Source organism: Acomys minous (assembly GCF_964271855.1).
Source record: "Acomys minous genome assembly, chromosome: 16".
Taxonomy (NCBI): Eukaryota; Metazoa; Chordata; class Mammalia; order Rodentia; family Muridae; genus Acomys; species Acomys minous.
Genome location: NC_140498.1, coordinates 69,377,548 through 69,403,866, shown reverse-complemented (window position 1 = coordinate 69,403,866; position 26,319 = coordinate 69,377,548). Strand labels below are relative to the sequence as shown.

The 26,319-nt window shown below is 57.9% G+C and overlaps 1 protein-coding gene across 1 annotated transcript; it reads right to left on the bottom strand.

Moving 5' to 3' along the window:
• Nucleotides 1-524: 524 nt before the first annotated feature.
• Nucleotides 525-25,254, bottom strand: INTS1 (integrator complex subunit 1). The gene is made up of 47 exons (XM_084763451.1): nucleotides 24,879-25,254; nucleotides 23,981-24,271; nucleotides 23,197-23,393; nucleotides 22,968-23,105; nucleotides 22,624-22,783; nucleotides 22,408-22,513; nucleotides 22,127-22,313; nucleotides 21,830-21,975; nucleotides 21,577-21,718; nucleotides 20,422-20,598; nucleotides 19,627-19,735; nucleotides 19,193-19,313; nucleotides 18,814-18,891; nucleotides 18,405-18,562; nucleotides 17,817-17,913; nucleotides 16,469-16,560; nucleotides 16,292-16,352; nucleotides 15,054-15,251; nucleotides 14,687-14,816; nucleotides 14,237-14,416; nucleotides 14,013-14,162; nucleotides 12,588-12,767; nucleotides 12,390-12,494; nucleotides 12,100-12,267; nucleotides 11,787-11,898; nucleotides 10,707-10,868; nucleotides 10,069-10,215; nucleotides 9,521-9,619; nucleotides 9,147-9,271; nucleotides 8,360-8,614; nucleotides 7,695-7,854; nucleotides 7,373-7,513; nucleotides 6,995-7,181; nucleotides 6,792-6,915; nucleotides 6,235-6,365; nucleotides 5,614-5,701; nucleotides 5,310-5,536; nucleotides 5,062-5,185; nucleotides 4,444-4,577; nucleotides 4,141-4,333; nucleotides 3,192-3,319; nucleotides 2,897-3,009; nucleotides 2,026-2,139; nucleotides 1,510-1,580; nucleotides 1,225-1,316; nucleotides 945-1,054; nucleotides 525-861 (listed from the first exon to the last, which is right to left on the bottom strand). The coding sequence occupies exons 1-47, from the start codon at nucleotides 25,015-25,017 to the stop codon at nucleotides 746-748; spliced, it is 6,663 nt and encodes a 2,220-aa protein (XP_084619577.1). The 5' UTR covers nucleotides 25,018-25,254; the 3' UTR covers nucleotides 525-745.
• Between the last annotated feature and the right edge of the window lie 1,065 nt (nucleotides 25,255-26,319).

The window sequence follows — 26,319 nt, the reverse complement described above, 5'->3', positions numbered from 1 at the left end:
GGAGCTGGTTTTCAAGGTAACAGTGCCCCCTGGTGGCTAGGAACAGAACAGCCAACCACCTGGGATAACCCTGCTGGGACAGTCTGGGGGGAAGACTGCTGCAGGCAGAGGAAAGGTCCCTGGCCACCCTGATAGTGGCCCCGATCCTACTCTGGAGGGCAGGAGCCCAGTAGAGACAAATGCCCACCACATAATACTTTGCAATTGCACCAGCTGCCATCTCCCCTTGGGCACCATGCTGTCCACATGGTGGCTGGAAACCAGTTGTTCACTTCTGGGTTCACTAGGGCTGTTTCTGCCTGTACCCCGGGGCTCTTCCATTCTGAGAACACTGCCTGGCTGATCGTGGGGTACAGGGCCCAGGGCCAAGCAGGCCAGAGCACTGGAGCCAGCCAGCCAGTGTGACACCATCAGGGATGCCTCCGGCTCTGCTTCCCAATCATCTGCCCAACCCCTTGGAAGTCTTTGCACCAAGAACAGGAAGTCAGGCCACGCTGGCCAGGGACAACACAGGACACCAGGCAGCAAACAGGAACTCGAAGTTTCATTTAAAGTGGCTTGGCTGGCAGAACAACCTTTCCTCCTCATCTCTCTGGTGACTCAAAGAATGCTGAGGATTGAGAGAACTTCCAGCCCCAGTCGAGGGCTGGAGGACGCTGTTCTCAGCCCCTTCAAGGGGCTCAGGAATGGACAACCACAGAGCAGGCTTGCTAGTGTGGCTTGGGATTCTGGTGAGCTCAGTGGTTCACATCACAGCCTCCATGTGCAAGATCTTCAGGGCCTCCGAGATCTGGGCGCTGGTGTCCATCTGGCCATACATGCCCACCAGGAAAGCTCGGTGCAGCAGCACAGGCGCGTGCTCTAAGGAAGAGCTGGGGTCAGACAGCTCTGGGCCAGCGGTGCCTCCCGGGGGGCAGCGGGTGGGTGCTGGGTGGATAGCTCACCTTGGCAGAGCAGAGTGTACTCTGGCAGGTTCCTGAGGGCCGTCTGTACCACCTCAAAGTCCCGGCTGCCCAGGCAGTACATGAAGGTGGGCAGGAAGTCAGCAGCAATGCTGTTAAGAGATGTGTGCTCAAGTGGGTACCACCCTATGGCCCAGGTGCCCAGGAGGCCAGACCAGGCCCCAGGCTCCCCAGTATGCACTGGCCTCCCATTGCCTGGCTCAGCTAGCTGGGGGTGAGGGGGTGGGGGGGTGGCAGTGCCCTGGGTTGGGGCTTTACTTACCTGGGGTTGTGCTGGATGGAGCGCAGTGCTAGGCTGAAGGCCAGGTTGCGGCATGACTCCTCTGCCGAGCTCATCAGCCGCTGCAAGTTGGTCTGCTCAGATGGGAGAAGAGTACGACCAGGTAACCATGGAGACTCAGCCTAATGGGCAACTGCAGGACCAGTTCCCAAGGTGCCACCAGGGCAGCGGGATAGCCTGCTTGAGTTTGGGGCAGTACGTGGTACACACAGCAGGATGAGTGCCACCCTCTAGATCCCAACCTGGGCTCCTCCCAGCCTCACTCACCGAGAAGAAACCCAGGACCTCAGGTCTCCGCCGTGACATCTCATCTATGTTGCTCAGAGTCTCGAGCACATCTGAGGGCAAAGGGCCAAGCTGCGGAGTCTAGGAGGACCTAGGGGGACCTCCTTCCTACCCCAAACAACCCAGAGACAGGAAGGGACCATCCCCAGGCATCCTGGTCCTCCAGAGCCTCCCCAAGATGCACCTGACACTGTGTGCCAGGCTCACTGGTTATCTTGCCCCTGTGCCCTCCTCACCATTTGGCCTCACACTGGTCTCCTGGGAGGACTGGACCAGTGGCTCACTCTGGGGAATGGACATTTGGAGCAAACCCCTCTACTCAAGCCCTCATCTTTCTCTGAAGACTGACTGTCCTACCAGCCAAGCCTGTTGGGTCTTCCTTAAGCATCACAATGCTTTTTTTAAAAAAATTGGGGGTGGGGGGAGGCGGTTCTTTGTGCTATCTGAGCAAACATCCCAGTGCAACCAGGGTGGTCGAGGAGCAGCTGGCTCACTCACCCTCAACAGCCTGGCCCCGGGAGAGCCTCTTCATGTGTGGAGCCACGTCAGCTACAGTCAGCGGGGTGCAGAGGGAGACACTGACCAGGGGTAGAGAGCTGGCTGAACGCTCATCTGTGAACGGTTAGTCAGGATCAGGTGACGGCTGGACACCAAAGGCCCAGCCCAGACCTGCAGTTTCCATGGAAAGACTATGCCCATCCCAGAGGCACACTGGCTACTACCCAGAATGCAACACAGTGCTCGGTATGTGTGGTGGTCATGGGGTTGCAGGGGTGTCATGTGGAGGGTGACGTTCAAGATGCTGGGCTGCCCTGGGAGGCACGGCACATGTTTTCCTTATACCACTGACAGCCAGCCTAGGAGAGCATTCCCCTGCCTCTGTCCTCAAGGTGCCACTCTACACGACAGATTGGTGTCAGTACACAGCGTGGCCTCTATGATGTACCTTCTATGTGCACTCAGACAGTCCAAGGCCACAGTCGATCTGGCCAAGATGGGCGGCAGAGGCTAGCTGTAACCAGCGAGGAGCCTCCAGTCATCCTTGGCTCAGTGGGTCATTGCCCATCTGCCAGTGACTATGTCAGCAAAGGACAGAGCCCTGCCTGCGGAGCACGTGCCACCACCAGGTGAGCAAGCTGAAAGACCTTCACCTAAGGACCAGCCTGCCCGGGAGCACACATCAAGCACCCAGAAGGGTAATGCCAGGCAGCGAAGCAGAAGCCGACAGTCCCACGGGACGGTTCCATTCAATCAGCTAGGATGCGGCACCACCCACGCACACGGGTCAGATAGGTGAAGTGTCAGGGCTGGGCTAGACCCAGCAGGACCCCACCGTGCACTCCACCCGAGAGCTACCTGTCCCCTTTACCTTCGCCTTCCTCATCCAGGCCTTGGTCAGTTCTCCCATCCCGGCTGGGCAGGCTGAGCCCTGCCAGTAAAGACTTAAGCATCACCAGGTCACTGTTGTCAAACGACAGGTCACTGTGGAGAGAGCACGGGTCCACTATAGAGGAGGGCAGGTGAGGCCTGGGGTGAGGTCAGTGGACAGGGAAGACGCTGGGAAGAGGGGCAAGATACATAGGGGCTGTGGGCTGCGATTCAGCCCAGAACATTCACTGTCTGCACCGTCCTCCTGGCCAGGCCCAGCAGCTGTGGGGACTCACTGTAGGGGCTCTGCGTTCTTCTGTAGGAAGGCCACGGCGGCGGCTGCGCTGCAAGCCACGTACTTGTGGACGAACTGCACGAACTTGCTGATGAAGGGGGCCAGGTGGCGGGAGGACTTTCGATAGTTCTGTAGAGAAGGCAGAGCCACCAGGGGCTTATTCAGACACCCTATATGACACGTGACCCCTCCATGATGGCCACGGGCCCAAAGCCAGGCTGACCAGGGCCTGGCGCTTTGGGTTTCATTGCATGAGTGTTTTGCCGGAATGTCTGTATGTCTGTGCATTGTAGGGGCGTCTGGTGTCAAGTTCAGAAGAGGGTGTCAGGTCCCCTGGAATTGGAGTTTCAAATGCTTGTGAGCCACCATGTGGGGGTGGGGAAGCAAACCAGGGTCCCTTGCAAGAGCAGCCAGTGCTCTCTAACCTCTCAGCTTCTCCTTCCAGCCCCCGGCCTTGCTTCCTTCCTTTCTCTTCCTTCCTTTCTCTTCCTTCCTTTCTTCTTTTGAGATGGCCTGACCTATATATTGCCTCACAATATTATAGGCAAGGCTAGTCAAGAACTTGCAATCCTCCTGCCTCAGCTACCCAAGTGCCAGGATTGTAAGTGTGTGCCGTTACAACACCTGGCTGGCTTGGCTTCTGCCTTGGTTATATCACAGCAAAAATCAGACTGGGGCATCCGACACCAACAAACAGCACCCAGTGGGACATGGCACCAGGTCTAGAATGTGGGGTTCCTCAGGCAGGGGATGCTGGGGCTTAGGAGCCTCAGTAGAGAGCTGGTCTCTCTCCAGATAGTGGAGGCAGAAGCCACTGGAAGGGTGGCCTAGTTTTGGCTCTGGCTCCAGGCTCTCCTGTGGAGGCAGACGGGAGTCAAGGAAAGACAAAAGGGGGCATGGGAGGACGTATGGGCTGAGGAACGTGGGGGGACAACCTGCCAGGCACCCACCAGGAGCAGGCTGATAAAGGATCGCAGACAGTCCCACAGCGCCCCCTGGTGTTCGCTCTGGAAGACGCGCGGCTGCAGTAGCTCCAAGATGCCCAGCACGTGCAGGAAGAAGGCCAGGTGGTTCTGCTGCCGGAACTCCTGAAAGTTCAGGTGTGTGCGGCCGTGCAGGAGGGCTGCGATCATGGGCAGGTGCCTGGGGGGGGGGGGGGGAAGGGGGGAGACAACAGAAGGATGCCCCTGGTCACATCTTCCCACCAGGCACCCTGACCCCACAGTGTACCCACTGCTGTGACAAACAAGCACCTCAGCAGCAGGATGGGGTGGGCCACAGCCAGCTTCCGACAGGCCATGTTGGCATCAGCCACTCTGCTCTCGGAAGACCGGGAGTCGCTGGTGTCTGCCAGGAGCGTGATGAAGCGATGGATGAGGCCATCCAGCTGCGGGGAGGGGAGACATGAGGGCGAGTACCTGCCTATACACCATCCCACTCAGGGCCCTGGACACCACGCAGCAGCAGTCTGCTCAGCTTGGTCGTTCTCGAGATCACACTGCAGGCACGAGCTCATGTGGCCAAGCTGATCCACACTGCTGAGGCTCAGTGGAGCTCGCCACAATGGGTAGAGGCAGGAAGGCTTGGGAATACTCTGGGATATTCCCTTCTTGATGGAGGCCATAGCCCCAGTGTCCACGTTACGTAAGACATGTGCCAACTCCTGTCTGCCCCACCACCTGGGCACACAGTGGCGGGGAGCGACAGTGGAAAGAATCCCTATGCATCCAGGCTATATCCAGGGGAACAGCCTACCAAAATAAGCCTCAGGGTTCCAAGCGAGGTGAGGTCGGGCTGATGGCACAGCTTGCCCTCCCTCCCTCTGCTCAGGGTCTGTGGGTGACAGGGCTACCACAGGTTGTGTCCCTCACCTTGCAGATACTGCTAGTGGTGGCACCTTCACTTTGTAGCAGGACCTCGGGCACTGGTACCCGGACCTCTGGCCGCTGTAAGTATAGCTGCAACAGCAGGTCTCGGCAGCGCTGGCCTAGCACGCTGGGGAGGGCAGAGGGACTGGGTCACTGAGGTGATATGGCCAGGGGAGGGCCATGTGCTGAAGGAGCCGCTCCCAAGTGAGAACCATCGCCTACAGCAAGCGACATGGTGGGGACTTAGGTACCTGTCCCCCCACTGCTGGATGCAGCTGGTCAGGTGCTCTGTCACTTTCCCAATGCTCTCATCACTGCTACGGCAGCAGCTAAGCAGCAGGGGCAGTCGGGTCTGGATGAGGGTGCGTGCGGCGCCATCTCCATCCTGGCTCCTGGTCTCTGCCTCGGATAGGATCAGTTCCACCAGGCTGAGCAGCTCAGGGCCGTGAACACGAAGCACCAGCTCCTCCCGCCGCTTCTGCAACAGGGAGGCTGAAGGTCAGCCCCAGGAAGTGAGGCCACCACCCACGGGGCTGGGCCAACCTTGGGACCTGCCTGTGGAGTGCGCTGGTCCCGGCCCTGCCAGATCCGGGGAACATGGATGCAGGCCCAGAGGAAGTCGAGGGAGGCTGAGGGGTCGAGCCTGGGGGGAAGCAAGCCGTCCTCTGAACACTGGAGCCAGGGCCAAAGTCTTGGAAAAGAGATCTCTGTAGAGGGCTACTACTGTCCTTCTGAGGAGTCCAGCCAGTGGGCTGGACTGGACATAACTCAGGGGTCTCCCTGACCCACACACTCCCAGGTCCTAGGTTTGTGCTCTGGGTACCTCAGGGTTCCCATGATACTGTGGGCCTGTCACAGCCAAGGGACCACCAGGCTGGATGGGCAGCTTCTCAGAGCCCCTCTGCCTCCTGTACCATGGCATGGACAGAAGTCAAATTCTCCACAGATGAAGGAGGATGAGAGGGGCTGGATTGTCTACCCCTTGGTGAGGGGTCAGGTGCCAAAAGCAGGACACTGCTGTTGAGGGCACGCAGGTGTCCTAAGGCACTAAAGCATACAGGAACACCCTCAGGAGGTGCTTGCTGCCCTGAAGCAAGGTGCGGGGACACAATTCATAGCTCACAGAGAGCTGTATCTAGGCCCAGAGTCTCCCACGGGGGTTTGGGTTGGCCTCACCTCTGCTCCCGGCTCTTGGCCAGAAGGACACGGATGCAGCGGTGCAGTGTGGACCAGCTGGCCTGGTGTGTGAGGAGGGCCAGGAGGTAGGGGCGGAAAGACAGCACCTGGGCACTTATGTGGCCTTTGCCCTGGAGAGGAAAAAGGCGGAGAAGGTCTCAAGTGGGTCCGGGAATACCCAGTTCTGATGGGTCATGTCACCTGGGGGTGCCATCTATAATAGCAGCAAAGAGCCCGGCCTGGCACCATCTCATTTCTTCCAGGCAGGGTAGGGCCCCGGGTTCTGTCCACCTTCTCTGTCTTCCCCTGGGCCAGGGCTGGGGTTAAATGACACTGTACACCAATACCTTCCCATCTTCTTCACACCTCTGGGGAGATTTAGGGTCTGGTGGGCCTGGCTAACCCTCACCCCCTTTCCAGCCCCAGTCCCAGAGGTGGCTGCCAACGTTGACCCAAAGAGACATACAATACCACCCAGGACAGGAAGCCCAGGTCTTGCTAACCCCGCCCCCTGGAGGCTAAGAGACACGGAGGGTACCAGGCCATGTCCCTGTCACCTTTCTTCGTGAGAAGAGCAGCTTCCGCTGAAGATCAGGGCAACTACAGACCACTTCGGGGTCCAGCGTCTCCAGCCAGTCCACAAGCAGCCCAGACGCTGGTCCCAGGCGCGTGGCCTCCTTGCTGCAGGACAGAAGGGTCAGAGCAGAGCCTGGCTGCAGAGCCACGCCCCCTCTCACCCACTGGCCATACCCCTAGTTACCTGGCACCCTCGGGGTCCTGCTTGCTGGGGCCCGGGGGCTCCTCCTTGTCCTGCAGCAGCAAGGAGCTCACCACCACAATGGGCCCAGAGGCTGGGCTCAGGCAGGAGGCTTCTGCTGTGGCTGAGAAAAGCACCATCAGCAGCTCTTCCAAGTGGGGGGAGCGCACCTCGATGAGGCCCCGGAGGACTGTGGGACAGGAGGCTGGCTGAGCAGAGTAGGCCAACAACCTGGAGTTCCCCAAAGCAAGCGCGCGCGCGCGCGCACACACACACACACACACACACACACACACACACACACACACACACACACACACACACCCTGCCCCCATCCTCAAGAGGCTCCACAGGGTGGGCACAACGGAGAGGGGACAGTACCTTTGCTGATGAGCTCTGGCTCCACGGTGCACTTCTCCCCAGACTTCAGGGTGGCAATGACAGCCCGCACGGTGGAGTTGGCCACCTCCAGGTCACGGCGGAAGCTTAGGGCCTCAGCCAGGTGCAGGAGCCCACTGCGCACTGCGGGCAGTGGGACGAACCATGTGACCAACATCATGGCTCTGGTTTGCATGCACACACACAGCCTGTCTTCTCTGGCCAGGCTAGCTTGTCTTCAGGAGGCCCACATGGCTGTCTGAATGCTTGCCCCGCCCCCCAACACATGTAGTCCCCGCCCACCTGCTGCCCCCAGCATGCTCACCATCACTGATCCTGCGTCTTGCTGAGTAGCGGGTAGCAAATAGCTTGAGTTGGGCCTGCAAGGGCCCGTCCTCCACAGCAGGGCTGTCCAGCCACTGCAGAATCTGCATGAGCACTTTAAGGAAGAGCGAGGAGAAGCCAGTGTCCTGAGGGACAGCACGCTGTGGGGACAGCCAGCCATATGTGAGCATGCTGGCACAGGACTCCAACAGCCCTGCCTGGGGGACAGTCTGCATCCCAGTACTGGAGGCTGAGAGCCAGGGACGGGACCCAACAGCATCCCCCTTGCCACTCAAAAGCATGTCTCTTAAATGCCAGGATGACTTCGAAGGGGTTTAAAGACCAGCCCTTTGGGGATGTACCTTCACTAACAACTAAGACAGTGGAGGAGAAACACAGGCGCGCACACACACATACACAGCACACACACAGATGCACTCAAGTGCACATGCAGTCAGGGCAGATGCAGACCACACAGCCTGCAGACAGGGACAACAAAAAAACCTAGGCCTGCTGAGGGAAGCCTCAGGCATGCTGGGGACAGCACCAGGCCTGAGGGTGAGTTAGGGAGAGATCTAAGGCTTTCCGCACTAGGCGGAGCCATGCATTCTGGGCCACCAGTCTCCCCCTGCCCCTTCCCTCCCGCCAGGGCCTGTGCGAGGGTACCTGGTATTGGTAGAGCTGGCGCATCAGTGGGCAGGAAAGGAAGTGGCTGTGGTGCATAGCCAGAGCTAGGGTACCACCGTGCGGGGAGCTCAGCAGAGTGGCCATGGCCTGCAGCAGGCGAACTGTGATGCCTGGCACCTCAGGGTTCCCCTGGCGGATGCGAGCCAACTCTTGGCCCAGGGCTTGCTGCAGTGCCAGGGCCAGGGGGCGTGGGCTGGAGCTCTGCCACCGTGGATCAGGGGTCAGTGGGAAGATCTGGAAAGCAGAAGGCGTGAGGAGTGCAGAAGGCCCGTACCCCTGTGGCTCCCGTGTGTACCCTTCCTCGGGTCCATCTGTTTGGGGCTCAAGTAATAGACTTGAGACCTGTGCTGGAAGAGTGGGCAAGGGACCCTAATACCCCAGGAGTTGCTGTCAAGGACAGAGGTACCTAGAGCCCACAGGAACCGGCTGGGAACATAGAACCAGACTTCATTCTGAGAGCACCGGGAGCGAGCACAAGGTAAGAATGTAGAGGTGGGGGCTGGAGAGATGGCTCAGTGGTTAAGAGCGCCGCCTGCTCCTCCAGAGATCCTGAGTTCAATTCCCAGCAACCACGTGGTGGCTCGCAACCATGCATGATGTGATCTGATGCCCTCTTTGGCAGCTAAAACACTTATATACAAATAAAGTTAACAACAACAACAAAAAAGAACGCAGAGGTGGCTAGACACACATGCTGCGTGTGACGGGGGGAACACACATGTGCAGGGGTGCTGCTGTGGGGCCCCTCACACAGTAGCCTTTGTACCTGTAGGAAGATGCCAGCTAAGTCGTCCTCAGGGCTGAGCACCGGGATCTGTGTCCCCGCCCGAGTCCTGCCCTGGCCTGCGGGGGGCTCAGGGCTGCTTTCTGGCTTAGGGACCTCTGTGCTGTCTGCAGAGAAAACAGGAAGCAAGTGACCTCAAAACTTTCTGACCAGCTCCTGGCTCTGTTCTCCCAGCAACTGTGACCAGAAAGCAGAGCTGGACCTTGGGCCCACAAGGAGGGTAGACTCAAAACAGGAGCCCTACTGTCTAGAGGCTGGACCAGCCAGGGAACAGCATGGAGGCCTAAAACAGTCCAGGCCGGACAGTAACATGAGGGCAGTGAAGGGGTGGAGGGGGACGGGGAGAGGGCTTGTACCTCGTCGGGATGGCAGGGAAGCCGTGAGTAGCGAGTGGAACGTCTGGCCTCCAGAAGCGCCTCTCTCGTGCTGGACCTCAACCAGGTGAGCCATGTAATCTGCAAAACAGCAGCCAACCAGGGACCCCCTGGGGGTGGATGAAGCCAGCCTGTCTTCTCACAGAACACGGGGCTGGGGGCTGGTACACCATGCCCAGCAAGCTCTTCTAAGGCTGCAGGGGCTAGCTGGGCAGCGGTGGCACACACCCTTAGCTCCAGCACTTGGGAGGCAGAGGCAGGTAGATCTCTGAGTTCGAGGCCGACCTGGCCTACAGAGTGAGTTCCAGCACAGCCAGGGCTACACAGGGAAACCCTGTCTCGACAAAACAAAGACTGCAGGAACTGAGCTACGGGATTCTCAGCAGAGGACCCAGGGTCCCCTCCGGCCTCAAAGTCAGTCACGATGGGGGCAGTACAGAGTCAGAGCTCCAGGGGCCTGTCACAGGGATAGGTGTCCACCCCACAGGGCCTGGGTGGGCCACAGCGGGGCTGCCAGCCTCGTGGCTTACTCTTGTCCATGATGTTTTGCTCCAGGGTCTGGGGATCCTGGGCCACCGCCTGGTCGAGGTATTGCAGCAGCTTGCTCATGCTGGACACGGGGATACCGAAGGACTGCACAAAGAGCAGCAGCTGCTGGGGCTCCAGATCCTGCAGGGCTGCAGGCAAGAGAGGCTCAGATGCCCACGGGGGCCGGTCCAGGTCTGTCCTCATCCCTAGCCAGCCCTGGCCTGCTGCACCACCACAGGGCCTGGCTCTGCCAATCCCTACCACAAGCTGTGCCCCTGTGGCTAGTTCGAAGCAATGATGTCATCAATGCCCCTATGGTTCGCTGGAGTTATGTCCTTCACTGGGCTTCCCGGTCACTCATTAAACTTTCCTTTCCTGGCTGGAGCCAGACTGAAAGACCCTGCTGGGACTGTCCTCTGCTTAGTGCAGCTTGCCTATGGCCCACATGCCCTCCAAAAACTAACCCACAGGCCCTGACACTATCACTTGTGCCTCTGAAGGCCGGGTCTTTTATAGCCATTTCTTCCTCAGGCCTGGTTTCTGGGCCCTCAGAGTTCCTGGAAGGTGGAATGGAAGATGGTTCGGGGTCCTCGGAAGGCAGCAGGTGTGAGGCCAGGCCCCTCCCCCAGCCCCGCCATACCAGCATCCACTAGCCGGGGGACCTCAGAGCGGATCATGCGCAGCTTCAGCCAGTCGGGCAGCAGCAGGGCTTCCTCAGAGGTGTCCACCAGGAAGGCCGTGGGCAGCGGCTTCTTCTCCGGGAACCAGATGTCCAGCAACTCATGGAACTCGCTGTCACCGGCTTTAGGGAGGACACAGGGGACAGCTGTGTCATTCGAGGAGCCAGGAAGAAGGATCACAGGCTACCAGGGGCTGTACTTCTCACGGTGGGGAAACTGAGGTTTTAGGGGAAGAGAGATGGCTCAAATGATGCTGCAGGTGAGGACTGATGGGGCAGAGGGCACGTTACTCATGTCACCCTGTCTGCTGTATGGTGGCCCATGGCATCCTGGGTTTGGGGTGAAACATGGCTTCTTGCCCAAGGCTACCATGTGCAGACTTATGTGAGCACGAGGACCTCAGCACAAGCTGCCTGCTGTCACAGCGCCTTCAGCTTTCAGCTCCATAGAGCCCAGGGGACCCAACAAGATGAGACAACATGACGTCAGCCTTCCCCTGACCTGTTTCCTCAGGGCAACACAGTGGACAAACACCACCCTGTAGATGACCACCTTTCCCTCAGGATAGTAGCAGAGCCCACCTACACACCTCACAGCCAGGACATCCTGGACCCCTCCATCCCCCACCCCTTACCCCGCCCCCCACCCCCACCTCCACTTTTGGTTTTCCAAGACAAGGCTTCTCTGTGCAGCCTTGGCTGTCCTGGACCTGCTTTGTAGACCAGGCTAGCTTCAAACTCAGAGCAATCCATCTGCCTCTGCCTCCCTAAGTGCTGGGATTAAAGGCCTGCGCCACCATGCCCGGGGGAACCAGGCTCTGGACTTGGCCACTTAGTCCCCAGGCCAACCTACAAGGACTATGGGGATGATGGGAGCTCAGCTGTGCACAAGGCACTGAGAGAGTGAGTAGGGAGGGCACACGCACACGACACTCGGCAGCTGTGGTGTGGTGAGCAAGAGCACACCCATGCTATGCCAGAGGGTTCTTGGCCATCCTGACTGGAAGCCAAGTTGAGAAAAGCCCAGGACAGACTGCTTACCACGAGGCGGGCCCAGCGTCAGCAGGATGACCATGGCGTGGACCACAAGGATGTGCATGGTGGCCGTCTCTCCACTGGTCCAGCGCAAGAACACTTGGTCCTGAGACTCTGACTGAGAAATGGCAGTGGATCGGCACCAGGTGGGATGGACATGGTGCGCCAGTGTCCCCGCCCTGTGTCCTGATGTAGCATCACCCACTTCGGAGCTTGTCCCCTAGCTAAGGACCGCCTTGGTCCACCCCAGACCTTCCTCACTCCCCAGCTCTGAATGGTCTGTTCCACTGGCTGGGTTGCTGACCCGCTCGGCCCTCACCCAGCTGTAGACTTCCTCGCCCTCCTTGCTCTTGCGCATGCGCCGCACATAGCGGGAAAACACGGACAGCAGGGCACTGAGGACAGCGTCCGAGGCAGTGCGGCAAGAGGGCTTGGAGAACAGGTGCGCCATGATGGTGGAGCGCTCCACGACCAGCCGGGCCACATCCTGAGTGGGGACAAGGGCTGTCAGAGACTCCGAGAGTTCTGGCCAAGTGTGGCCCAACCCCCCGAGACTCCCTGTTTACACGCTGGTGACACAGCCATCTGGCCCCGCTAGAATTCCCTCACCAGGGCCAGGTCGCTGTGCGGTCCCTGCTCCTCAACTGGCGTGTGCTGGGACAGGTAGATCAAGTAGGCGCTGATGGTCTGGGGGTCGGTCTCCATGTGAATGGCCTAGGGAAGGCAGGCAGATGTCTGAGACAGACCCTGGGGTCGTGTGCAACCACCGCTTCCTCCCAGGACTGGCCTGGCCCATTCCACACACACCTGTTGTAGAGCCAAGGCGGTGGTGGTCCTCACGCTGTCAAACAGGGGCAGCCTGGGCAGGTCCCGCAGCAGCCACTGATAGCCCTGCAGTGCGTCTGCCTCCCCCACATCCTCCTCCATGGGGGGATCTTTCTCCTCCTTGTCACGAAGGCCACCCTCTGACAGCACCAGTGACAAGCCCTGCAGGTACACACATATATGGAGCTAAGCCCACCTGCCCTGGTATGCGGTGGGCCCAACCTCCTCTCAGAAGCAAGCCTGTCCCCTCGACCACCCCCAACCCACACAGAACACAGCAGCTCCTGGGTGAAGAAATTCTCTGGCTCTTGGCTGTCGCTATAACTGACAGGAGTCAAGTAACATGAACTGAGTTCTTTAAACCCCTTGCTTGTTTTGAAGATGGGTCATCCTCTGTAGACCAAGCTGGTCTCAAACTCACTCTGGAGCTGACTGGCCTGGAAACACCTGCCTCAGCACCTTGAGTGCTAGAAGTACTAAGCTGCCCACCACACCCAGCTTAAACTATTTCCTCAAAGCTTTGTTGCTTGGTGCTAGGGACAGAACGGAGAGCCTGAGCCACAGCCCAGTGTCTTACGCACCCTTTCCAGATATGGTAAGCGTAGCCTGTCCAGCCACTTCTCACAGTGTTGTCACTGCCCTGGGAAGTAGCCACGGACAAGAGACAAAGTCCTTGGAGACTGGACTAGTGGCACCCATCCCTTCTGTCCTTACAAATTAGAGAGTGAAAAAAAAAATCTGGGAGAGCTAAGTCATTATCCAACACATACACAGAAGGCCTGGCTGTGTGGCTCAGTGGTAGAACACTTGCCCAGAATCCCCCAGTGAGGGGCTGGGGTGTGGCTCAGTGGTAGAGCACCTGCCTAGAATCCCCCAGTGAGGGGCTGGGCTGTAGTTCAGTGGTAGAGCCCCTGCCTAGAATCCCCCAGTGAGAGGCTGGGGTGTGGCTCAGTGGTAGAGCCCCTGCCTAGAATCCCTCAGTGAGGGGCTAGGGTGTGGCTCAGTGGTAGAGCACCTGCCTAGAATCCCCCAGTGAGGGGCTGGGGTGTGGCTCAGTGGTAGAGTCCCTGCCTAGAATCGCCCAGTGAGGGGCTGGGGTGTGGCTCAGTGGTAGAGCACCTGCCTAGCATCCTCCAGTGAGGGGCTGGGGTGTGGCTCAGTGGTAGAGCACCTGCCTAGAATCCCCCAGTGAGGGGCTGGGGTGTGGCTCAGTGGTAGAGCACCTGCCTAGAATCCCCCAGTGAGGGACTAGAGGCAAAGCTTAATGGTAAGAGCACTTAACTATCAAGTGTGAGGCTCTGTTAATCCCCCAGGAAAACACACACACACACACACACACACACACACACACACACACACACACACACACACACCTCCTCCAGCCACAGCAAGTCTCGCCACACTTACCTTCATGGCCAACACTCGGGAGGCCACCTGTGAGGAGCCCAGACGTCGGAGGAAGTAGTCCAGCACTTCGCACGTGGTCTGCTCATCTGCTTTGGGGCCCAGCAGCAGATCCTGCAGGCGGCCCAGCAGCTGCCGCTGCTTCTGCTGCCTCTGTGGACCAAGAAGAACTGTCAGGGCCACTGCGGGGGGTAGACCTGGCCGGGAGGACAGAGGGCATCTCATACCTGTCGCTTCTTGGCCTTCTGCTCCCGGCTTTCGCCCTCATCCTCCTCCTCCCCTGAGGCAGTGGCGTCAGCGGCGTCGTGCAGCAGGAATTCGCACAGGCATTGCACGGGCAGCACATCCAGCGAGCCTTCGCTGGACTGCACCAGATCCGCGAGCCATGGCATGGACTGGGAAGAGGCCTGTGCGGGCAGCAAGGGAGACTGAGCATGTCCACAGAGGCCCCGCATTATGCCCCAAATCCTCTGGGCTGCACATGCTCAAGTGTAGCCTCTGTGGAGCAAGTGGCAACCTGCAACAGTCAGTGCACATCTGAACCCATGGTGTCTATGCACCATCGGCGTGCAAGGACACAGTGCTCACTCTGCATCCCAATGCGTTCTGCCTTTGGAAAAGCCTCTGGAACTTTCCTGGCCTGTGGCCCCCTCCACCATGCCCAGGGCGGGACGCACCTGGCGCTGGATGATGTGCAGGAGGAAGTCCGGGTTCCGGCTGCGGCACAACAGGTGCCCAAGGCGCAAGGACTGGTTGAGGGCCTTCACCTGGTCCAGGATGTGAGGGGGTGGCCTCCGGGGAGGGCCTCTGTGTGTCATGGGGGACATGAGAATCAGAAGGCCACTCATATAACCCTAAGTACAAGTACCAGAAAGCCACACTGTCCCAGCCCTGCTGCCAAGGGGCGGACAGCTCAGCTAACCCCAGCACATTAAGGCCAAATCCCAGAGATCCACACCATGCTAGGGCAGAGTGGTCAACTCCAGGTCAGCTCTGTCTGCTCCTCATCTCCCTCCCACCAGCTGGAGCAGGGAGGTGACATACTGAGGGTCCAGGCTGGTGAGCTGGGACAGGAGGAGGCTGCTGCTCTCGGTGATGGTCTGTTTGGTGGAGGCAGCAGCCAGGTGACCCTCGAAGGCCAAGATCTCCTGCTTCTCCCGCTGGGAGATCTGGAGCTCGCGGTTAATCATCTCTGTCCGTGTCTCCTCATCTGTCAGCGTGCACGGTGGGTAGGAGTAGTTACTGGAGACCAAAACAGGCAGGCTCTGGTACCCACCCCTGCATACGGGTGCCTGGCAGGGTCAGGTTTAGGGCCAGGCACACAAGGCTGCTGTTGCAGGAGGGGCACAGCCTGAGCACTGGGCCAGCAATAATGCTATCCAGTTAAGGCCTGGTGGCTGCAGGCTCCAGGAACCCAGTGCAGCCACCTCACAGATGACAGCTACCTTCAGCATTGAAACTAGCTAGTTATCAGCCTTCCCGCGTCCAGGACACCAGCTCTGCCACACTATGCAACACCACATCACCCTTCACGGGACCTTTGTTCATTATGACAGCTCCACAGAGACACAGTTTTCTGTGAGGCATGAACATTCCCCCCTTATTTAACATGCTCAAACACTTGTCACCTTCCACAAGGTCCCATGTCCCACTGTCTCCCAGGCATAAACCATACACCCAGTACTCTATACCAAAGCCACGCATCTGTTCCCCAATGCCATGGCCGTACACAAAACCAGTTGCCAATGTCACAGTCCCACACCTGGTCCTCAATATCACGGTCACATATAAGCCTGACCCCTATAATGTCATGTCCTTAGGCTGTGACCTAAGGCCACTGCTCTCTGCGCGGTACCTGCCTGGCCAGGCTGGACCTGTTGGAGCAGCGTTACTCACTCTAACCCACACGGGCTTCAGTGCGAGAGCCAAGAGGCTCTGTCAGCTGTGGTAACCACTGAGCAGGTCAGCATGGCTGTGGACCTCCTGCATACATCGTGGGCCAGGCCCACATCCATGCTGCCCCCTACTGCCTGCCTGGTTTGTCCTCTCCCTAGTCTAGTCAGTGTACGAGCTGCCCAACATGTGCACACAGGTCTATCACCCTGCCCGTGGGACCCCATGGTGACGGCTAGAACCACACTGCCCAGCCCCAGGGAAGGAGCTGAGACCAGCTGAGCAACAGCCTTGGCTTCAGAAACTGCACAGGGAGATGCCAGGGAGGTGGCACAAACAGTGCTCCTCTGTGCAGCCCCTCCATGGGCTGACGGATGCTCATCACTTACTTGGTCATCACCATCTCCATGAGCATCTTCAGGGTGGGATACTCCTCCCATGCCGCCAGACCTAGGGAAGGAGAACAGGAAGTTGCCTGCAGCATTCTCACTGGCCTCCCCCGTACCATAGCTGGTGCCCCACTAGGCTCTGGCCTGAGACCTGTCTCCATGGCCAGGACAGCTCACCGATGTTCTCTGGGTTGAAGGCGGCGACAACCAGCAGTAGGGGCCAGGCCTTCCAATAGAGGGTGGAGATAGCAAGGTTTGGGGGCTGATACCTGGAAGGCAGGGGCGGCGACAGTGTGAGCTCGGTGCCCTGAGCTCAGGCCAGGTCAGTTCTAGTGCCTAGAACCCAAGTGAAAAAGCCAGATGTGGTTGTACATACTTAGAATCCTAGTGCTAAGGTGTGGAGATAGAAGAAGCCCTGGGGCCCACTGGCCAGCCAAACTGATGGACTCCAAGTAGAAAAGGAAGAGACCCTGGCTCAAAAAACAGGTGACCAAGATGGCTCAGTTGGTGCCATCAAGACTGAGGGCTTGGGTGGAGAGAGGGCTCAGAGGTTAAGAGCACTGTCTGCTCTTCCACAAGTCCTGAGTTCAATTCTCAGCAACCACATGGTAGCTCACAACAATCTATAATGTGATCTGGTGCCCTCTTCTGGTGTGCAGGTGTACATGCAGGCAGAACACTGTATACACAATAAAAAATAAAAAATAAAAAAAACAAATTAAAAAAAAAAACAACAGGCCATGGCGGGGCATGCCTATAATCTCAGCTCTTGGGAGGCAGATGGATCACTGTGATTTCAAGGCCAGCCTGGTCTACACAGCAAGTCCAAGACAGCCAAGGCTACACAGAGAAACGCTGTCTCGAAAAACAAAAACAAACAAACAAACAAAAACAAAAACAAAAACTGAGGACCTGAGTTAGACTCCCCAGTACTCAAATGGTGGAAGGAAAGAACTGATTCCCACAAATTGTCCTCTGATTTCCATAAACAATCTGTGGCACACGTACTTACGCTTGTACATGTATAGCACATGCACACACACACATACACAAGCACACATGTATGCACATACACCCGCATGGACACACAGGCAAACACCCACTTACTAAGTAAAAAATAAAAATTTTAAGTAAAAAAAAAAAAAAAAAAAAAGAAGGTTGGGAAGATCGCTTAGTGGCAGTGTTTACTTAGTACACACAAAACCCTGGGTTCAACTGCTAGCACTGGGGAAAAAATAATAATTTAAAGAGGCTAGGAATGGAGGTGCATGCTACCATTAGTCCCACCATTCATGAAGCTGAGGCAGGTGGATTGGATCTTGAGGGAATAGAGCTACACAGCAGCGAGAGACCAACTGAAAGAAGAGATAAGCAAAAGGAAAGAGAAGCCCCCCCCCAAAATAAGCTACTGGAGAAGGAAGTGCTCAAACACACACACAGGAATTGGGGGGAAGCAGCTGTGGGGCTCTGCCTCGGCCTTGCTGATGGGCAGGCCAACCTGCCGGAAGCCGGGGCGCAGCCTTACCCTGGCGGCAGCTGGATATTCTCAGGGTGGTGGTAGGTGCACAAGTTCAGAACCGCGTCAATCAGCTGGATCCGCTCCACCTTCAGAACTTCCACGTCTGCAACCCAAAGGCACCTGGGTCCCAGTCTGGCACAGCCCCCTCCTTGGGCAGCAAGGGGTAAGTGGGAAGAGACCCAGACTGCTTCCGGTGGGGGTGGGATGTGTGTGTGTGTGTGTGTGTGTGTGTGTGTGTGTGTGTGTGTGTTCGCGTGTGTACCAATGATAGGCTAAACCAGGGACAGGCGACAGGCAAGGCACTGGCCCTGTAGGTGGCAGGACCCCCGAGAGCATCCCACCCTGGGCTGTGAGAAGCCAGAATTGGAAGCACCATGCTTAGGATCAGTCTGCCTGCCCCGCTAGGAGAGGACAGACAAGTCCCTGCTGAGTTCCACCTTGTGGGAACGTGAGTGAACTGCAGAGCCTGAAAGGGCACAGGGGGAACCCTAGGTCCTCAATGTGGGTCCCCAAGCCGCCTCCCCAGAGAACAGTCCCAGCTGCACAGAGGGTGTGAGAGAGCTGGCGGCACCTCCGCCTTTGGTGGAACGTTACCATCAGCCTGCACAGCCGCAGCTCGCTTTACAAGGTGGTCGGCCAGTTCCATGGCATCTGCGGGGCCAAGAGGCAGCTCTCGGGACAGGCCGATGACCAGGATCCGCATCAGGGTGTCCTCCAGAATGGGGACCTCCGAACAGAGGCGTAGGAAGAAACTGCGGGTGACATTGGGAGACAGGGGTGGTGACCGGTGGGTTGGAAGGGATAGCAGGTCAGCCAAGGAAGGGCAGAGTAGGTGTGGGGAAGAGTCACCCTGGCGATGTGACCAGGGCACAAGGTAGAGGCAGGTACCACCGCAGGTGAAGACTAGCGCAGGGATTGCAGGGTAGGCCCACCTGCCCAGCATCTGCTAAACAGGTGGCCAGGGGCTTCACCCTCTGGCTGCCCTGCCCACCCTGGCACTCACTTGCGGTCGCTCTCGGGTGGCCAGTTGTCCCACTTGTAGTAGGTCTCAGGCTGCTCGGTGAAGAGCACCTTGTGGAGGCTGCAGGGAAGGAGCAAGTCTCAGTCAGGAAGCAGCTGTGCAGGGAGTCTCCACCCCAACAGTGCCGCCCACAGGGACAACTCAGGCAAAAGCTGTCGACTGGAAAAGTGCTAGGTGCTCCTGGGCCACCTGCCTGCAGGGGCCAGTAGTGACCCCGGGGTGGGGAGCTCTTACGCTCAGGACCGGTCTGTTGTCTTGACCAGTGTTGGGGCTCTAAGGGTGTGTAGGTAGTGCCTGCATCAGAAGGAACAGCCTCCCAACCAGGTGGTACCGTGAGGGCGAAAGGTGGCCCCATTCTTACCAATGCACATAGTCCTTGGGGGCAAGTTTGCTGATGGAGGGGACGACGCTGTGAAGCCACCATACCGCGTCCCGCTGGATGGCCGCAATCTGGTTCTGGAATGTGCGGAGCACCTCCAGGTCTAGATGGGTGAGCAGGCTCATGGGTACCCTGCAGCCATGGACTCAAGCAGGCCAAGCCACTACGGAGACCACCCTGCTCCCTGTTAGGGACCTCCCACCTGACTCTGGGCCTCAAAAACCAACACGATACCTGCACTGAGCAGGCTTCCAAGCACAGATGGTCCTCTCGGCCAGACGGCATGAGGGGACTGCTGCTTCTGGAAGCCCCTCCGCCTCCTCCAGGCATGCCAAGGAATACCCCACCCCGACCCCTGGTTCCTACATCATCGTCTGAGGACACCAGTCCCCACGCCCCGCCCAGCAGGGACTCACTTCTCTTCTCTCCTTTGTCCCAGGCGACTCCAGCCTCTTTCACCTGGGCTGTAATGCCCAGCATCATAGACACGGCCAGCACATCCGTGATGTGAACCACAAACCGCTCCTACAGCCAGAGAGAGTGTCGAGGCTGATGTGACCAAGGGCCCCTCCCAAGGGTCCCCAGTGGCATAGGAACATGCGTGCAGGGGCACAGCACACACGGACACAAAACAACTTGGAGAGAAAGTCGGCACGTCCCCAAATCTAGAAACCACCATGTGGCCCAGGAAGGGGCTAGGCTGAGCCAGGTCCTGGTCAGGCTCCTGGGAAGGGACTAACCAATAGAGATAGACAAAACCCTGCCCCCAGCAGACTGCCACCATGGTGGGTCACCATCCTGCCCGCCCCAGCCCCCAGCCCCGCAGCCCCGCCCAGGGCCTTGGAGCTCACCCAGGCTCCCCACTTCATTCTGCTTGGCGGCGGCACCCCCTCCCACCTCTTGATCTGCACCCCCAGTGAATCAGACCTCTTACTCAGGTGCCCTGTCCATCCTCCCAGTCGCTCCACAGCCCTGCCAGCTGCAATGTCCCCATCCATGCTGGGATCACCAGCTCCCCAGACTGGTCAGCATCACCCCATCCTTATGACGGATGGAGCAACACTGCTGAGTTGACTTCACACTTGGATGCGGGGACCCCTGAGCCCACGTCTGCACACGAGCCTGGCACGTGCCCATCGATTTAACAAGGCAAAGCTGTCAGGGCCAGGAAACGGCAAAGCGGGAGGTGTCGAGCAGGGGTCCCAAGGCACCTTAAATTCCATTTCCAGGTACTGTGGCTCCTTGCGCTCCTGCATGAGGCCCAGGCAGAAAGCTTGGAAGTTGATCTCATGCTTCGTCTGCTTGATGATTTCGCGCAGCAGGGCCCTTGAGGCTCGGAGGTAGTCATCCTTGTTGGTGAGCAGATCCTGGAACACCATGGCTAGGAACTGAGGCGGAGAGAAGCCGCAGGGACCTGGGGTCAATGGTCAGCCTTTGCCGCACACCCCATCCACCTGCAAGGAACCTAGGTGGGACCTGCAGAAAGCCTTCCCCAGGAGAACAACACTCCCTGCCCCTGCCAGACAACTAAGCAGCTAACGTGGTAGGGCTGTGCCAGGTCTCGCAGCAGCACATCTTGGGATGCTGGTCCTGAGAGGAGGCACCGGCCTCCCCTTCATGGATGTCAATTCTTTTTTGTTTGTTTGTTTGTTTGTTTGTTTGTTTTCTGAGACAGGGTCTCTCTGTGTAGCCTTGACTGTCTTGGACTCACTTTGTAGTCCAGGCTGGCCTCGAACTCACAGCGATCCGCCTGCCTTTGCCTCCCGAGTGATGGGATTAAAGGTGTGCCCAGCTGGATGTGAACTCTTAAGAGGGGATCCATGCTGCATTTCACTCTCCTGATAGTTGGCCAGAGGGGAGCTGGTCCTCTTGGATGGGGATGCAGACAATGATGCTCAGATACCTCAACCACCCACCTGGGCTTGGAGAACACTAAACACCAAAGATGCCCTCCCAGTTCCACAACGACCCGATTAATTCTCTTAAAACACTGAGCTGAGAAGGCAACCATCAGGCGTGGCCAGAAGCTAGCACAGAGCCTAACAGGGTGCTTCTTGGATCTGGAGAGGTGCCAGGCCTGGGACCCACAAGCCAGGACTCTAAGGCCAGGGCCAGAAGACCGTGGAGATGCCTGCTTGGTTTAGAAAAACCCCTAACCAAGGAGGCTGCACCACGCTGGAGCTAGGACAGTAGTGGGGCTCACTCACCAACCTGCTCCACAGTGTTACCTCACAAGGATGGTTTAGAAACTGGGAACTAACTGGTCTTCCCACCCTGAGCCAGGACTTTCTCCCTGGGCATCTCCACAAGGCCCCAGCCTCATCGCGACACAAGCCCAGGGCCGGTCCTGCGCTAAGTGTCCCCACCTTGGGCGCCAGCTCGGAGCTGTGCTGCAGCACAGTGTACAGGATCTGCATGTTGTTGGGGTTGCGAGCGTTGGACAGCTCGTTGAAGATCACAAACTTGATGGTGGTACCCAGGTTGTCCTTGTGTGCGTTCAGCAGCTCCCTGGAGGCATGGGTTGAGCAGGTGATGGGGGGGAGGGACGGAGACCAGGCTGCCCCTGCTGCCCACTGGCCTATCTCCTGACCCCGATGCCCCAGCTGGCCACGTACATACCTGACGCAGAGCATATAGTGGTTAAGGAGCACCTTGGGCTTGAGGCGGATCTTGATCAGGTGAGAGATGGCGTCCATGTCTTCCGGTCCGTGCGAGTTGCAGTTCATACACACGGACATCAGCAGGTCCTGGGCTGGCCTGGTCAACTGCAGGAGAGAGGCCAGGGAGAGACCACTGAGCACTGTGACCACGACTGTCCGGGAGGCCCCCAGGGAGAGTCCCACCCCTTCCCCCCATCTCTCCCACCCCCCTCCCCCACCCCCCCTCATGAACTCTGGCTTCACCAACACAGCGCACCTTGGGGTTCTGCAGCCACATCTCTAGCCGCTGCACGGCCAGCAGCCGCACCTCCTTGTAGCCGCAGGTGGCTGTGAGCAGCCGCAGGAGGTTCCTGGACACATTGTCGATGGGCTGGCGCCGGTTCAGCTGGTCGCGAAGCATATCCAGGACGTACTCTTCCACGCTCTCTGTGAGTTCATCGTACCTAGGCCAGAGGGGGGAGAAGGAGGCCAGGAAGGATGCCAGCTCCGGGTGCCCCCCCTCTGGACTCCTAGGACTGGGGCTGTCCGCCCACCTACCTTGGCATGAGCTGCCCCTCCTGCTCGGGACTCAGTTTCTCCTCGGCTATTAGCAGCTCCGTCTGACTGTCCTCCTCTTCCGTGAGCGAGGGATGGGGGCTGCTGCCTGCAGGAACCACGGGAGCCAAACGTGTGTGCCTTGTCCCCCGGGGATATGGGGGTGGGGGGAGGGGCGGTGCCCTCAGCCCCAACCCGACACCCTTGGCATCTCTTTACCTGCACCCAGGTCCCCTCCGCTGCGCGCCCCCTCCCCCTGCAGCAGTACGCTTTTGGGTGGCATCTTGGTGTTGAAGGCTGTCTGGATGTTATCCACGAAGGTGCGGCAGTGAGGGCTGTCCACCCAGATGCGCTCACCCAGCGAATCCTCAATGTATACCTGCAGTGAGTCATGTGTGGACCCTCTGGATGCTGGCCAGGTACCCAGAGCGGGCAGCATCCAAGAGGCCCGCGTCAACACCCATGGAGGAGGGATGGCATGTCGGAGCCTCCGTTCACCCCTCTCTCCCGCACCCTCCCTTCCACAGAGCTCTACCCACTGAGGCCCTGGAGAGCTGACCCACCTTCACGAAAATCTCAGGCCAGTTCTCATCCTCCTCGTACGCGGCCATGAGCAGATTGCAGGCCAGCACAGACACCAGGCTGTTCCCTTTGGCCTTGAAGTTGACAGAGGCGTCCCTGCGCAAGAGGCTGCACAGGGCCTGAAAGGCAGGTGAAGTTATAGTTGTCACGAGATGCCCCATGCCAGACGGGCGACAGCGGAAGGGGGGGGGGGCGGGGGCGCGGTCTCACCTCGATGACACCCTCCGTGGCGAAGATGTTAGGTTTGATCTTGGCCAGGTACATGAGGCTGAGGTAGAGCGTGCTGTCCGGCTTGGCCCGCGTCACCTTCAGCTGTTTCACGGCGCCACACAATACTCCCTCTATCCTGTCGTCATTACCCTCCAGCTCGGCGGCTTCGATCTCGTCAAGCAGCACTGTAGGCAGAACTAGAGCCCGTGGGAGATTCACATTAGAGCAGGCGCCGGAGCAGAGGGGTCACACCCAGAGCCACAAGGAGGAGCGGCCAACTTGAGGTAACACAGGATGGGTCTCACCAGCACCTGGAGGCTCTGAGCTCCCATCCCAGAATCCTTTTGCCCCTCCAACTTTTGTGCTTTATTTACAACCGAGCCTGCAAAAATGTCCCCCCAAAAAATGATCCCCGTCCTTAAGGGAGAAACAGTGTGTTAAAGGGTCTCTTCCCACTTGAGGACCAGGCTAGGACCACTTGGGTGGCAGCACCGTTGGTGCACCTCCCCCTAGCAGGGGCTCAGGACAATACTGGCACAAAAGGGCCAGCCCGCAGACATGCCAGAGAAGTGAATGAAATTATGAGCTCAGAACAGTGTGGGGACACGGGAGGTGCGCATCTGTGCGCAAGGTCAGGGAGCAAGCCCACGGGGAGATACCCATTACTGCAGAAAGACCCTGCTGTGCTAACGGAAGGAACCAGCCTGGAAGCAGCCCCGATGGGCACTGGGGATGATGGACAAGATGAGGAAAGTTCTCTGGAAAAGTCAGCAGTCTGACTTACCTTCAATAGGCACCACGGATGGTTCTTTAATGGAGGGAGAGATGGCTCTTTTTTCGGCAACTGCGGCCTCAGCCAGACGACCCAGGGCGCTCAGTGGGGGTGTGGAGGACAGCTTGGGGCGCTTAGTGAGGCCGGTCAGGGCGGAGGCCCCAGACAAAGAAGCTGGAGCATCTCTCTTGCGCTCCGGAGGTAGCCCAGAAGGGGCTGGCTTCAGCAGGGTAGACGCTGTCTTTGATTCGTTGGCCTGACCCTTGGACCCCAGAGCAATAAAGTCCCCAGGAGGAGGATGCCCTGCAGAAGAAAAGGACACCCACATCTGTGATACCCACCCTCTGAGCGGATAAACAAGACTCCCCTCTCCCCCGCCTCCCCCAGGAGATGAAAGTAGAGCTTGAGGTTATCCAACAAGACCCCCCGCAGAGGCAGTGATGGCTGATGGTGACCCAGGGCTGACTGGAAACTAAGTCGATCTCTAACTCGCAAACACCAATCTACTTAATTCTCAGTGAGTTTCTTCAAAAGGAGTCGAACCCTCAGTTTACGAATGAAGAGACACAGACGTTAGGTAAATGTGCCCAGTGCCACACAGTTACAAGGAGCAACTTCACGACTCCAGCTTAGATCCACCGGCCTCGGGGTTCTTGATTCTGGTCCCAGATGTTCAGCAAGGCTTGATGGCTTTGTCTTTCAGGAGCCGCCCCCCCCCACCCCCACCCCTCACCTCGCACCCCAGGGTAGCTTAGTATGCAGAAACTCTGGATTGGGTCCTGAAGGACTGCTGTTGGATGTTTCATGGCTGTGCCTTTCAGTACTCTCACGTTAACTATGTCCCGCAGGACCCAGCCCCACCCCCCTTCATTGACTGTGTCCCGGGAGAGGCACGCGCGCTGGGACACACCTGAAGGCTTGGCGGCCGCGCTGGGCCTCCGTACGGTGGTAGGCTTGGCTCGATTCATCCTACCCCCGGCTCTGGCGCCCCTGGTCGAAGCGCCGTCACCTGGGAGGAGGCGGCGGGATTCACTCGCTCGCTCAGTCATTCATCCCTCGCGCCGTGGCCACTGGGCTGAGTGCCCAGGGCCGCCCTCTGGGGTAAGAGAACAGGGCCAAGTGCAGCGCACACGAGGCCGGTCGCGGAGACGGACGTCACCGCAACGAGCAGAGCTCACTGGGGTGCGAGGATCTCTCACCTCAGGTGCATCACCCTGCAACCCAGCAGCACGGACGCCCCCGGAAGTGGAAACTAATCTGCGATCGCTGCCAGAACTGAGTTTCCCACATAACCGGAAGTAAAACAAATCCTACCGCGAGGAAGAGAAAAGAGAGGCCCGGAGAGCGTGCGCAGTGTTTGCAACGCCCTCTGGCGGCAGGAGGCTGGATGGACAGTTCCCGCGGCGGTCTCAAAGTTTCTCCTGCTCTCCTCTTTTTAATTTTGGAAATGAAGCTGATCCTAGCTCAAGAAGTCAGAATCCTACCTCCCCAGTGATCCATCAGTGACGTGTGTTACATGTTTAAGAATAGCCGTACACTGACCACTCGAACAGCAGACTCTGATGAAAGTTTATTGAACGCTGAACAAAAACTAACCACTCAGGGACATAATCTGGGCTCAGTAGTGAGGCTATGATTCCTGTCCGTTTCTAAGGCAATTTTTTTTTTTTACAAGAAAAACCACAACCAGGTAACCTGGTTGGCAGCAAGGGAGAGGGCAGCATTACATCATTTTGATTAGCTAAACACAATGTATCCAGGTAGCATTTTAAGCTGATTGGTTAAGGATATAGGCTTTGGGGACTTTTCAGTTCCCCATGGTCCCGGGAGAAAGGAACACAGCAGGGCATTGTGGTTTTGTTTAAGTAGAGGATAAATTATTAATTCAAGCAGAATGTTCAGCAAGTATTGAATTGTAAGTTAAAGGTAGCCAAGCTCCCAGGCAGGTGGAGGCTGAGAAGCAGAACTTAATCTTACTTTATGATCAAAATGGAGACTGGGAGGCAAGATGACTTTTGATATCCTAAAAGCAACAGCAGGTGTTCACAGAGGAGCCACCTTTATGCTAGCAGCTAAAGTGGGTCTCAAAGGAAGGGCTATAGAGTTTAAGCAGGTTACAACAACATGCTCTGAAGTCAGGGATGCTAAAGTGTAGAGGAATTTTAATTATATGGCCACTCTAGCAAGAGATCAAACCCAAAGACCTTCTAGGTCTGTGTGATCCAGCTGGAATACAGGCAGCACTTTTTTCCCCAGGAGACAGAGGCAAGCAGATATCTGAGTTCAAGGCCTGCCTGGTATAGAGTAAGTTTCAGGTAAAGAAAAGCTTAGGTTGGGCTGGAGAGATGGCT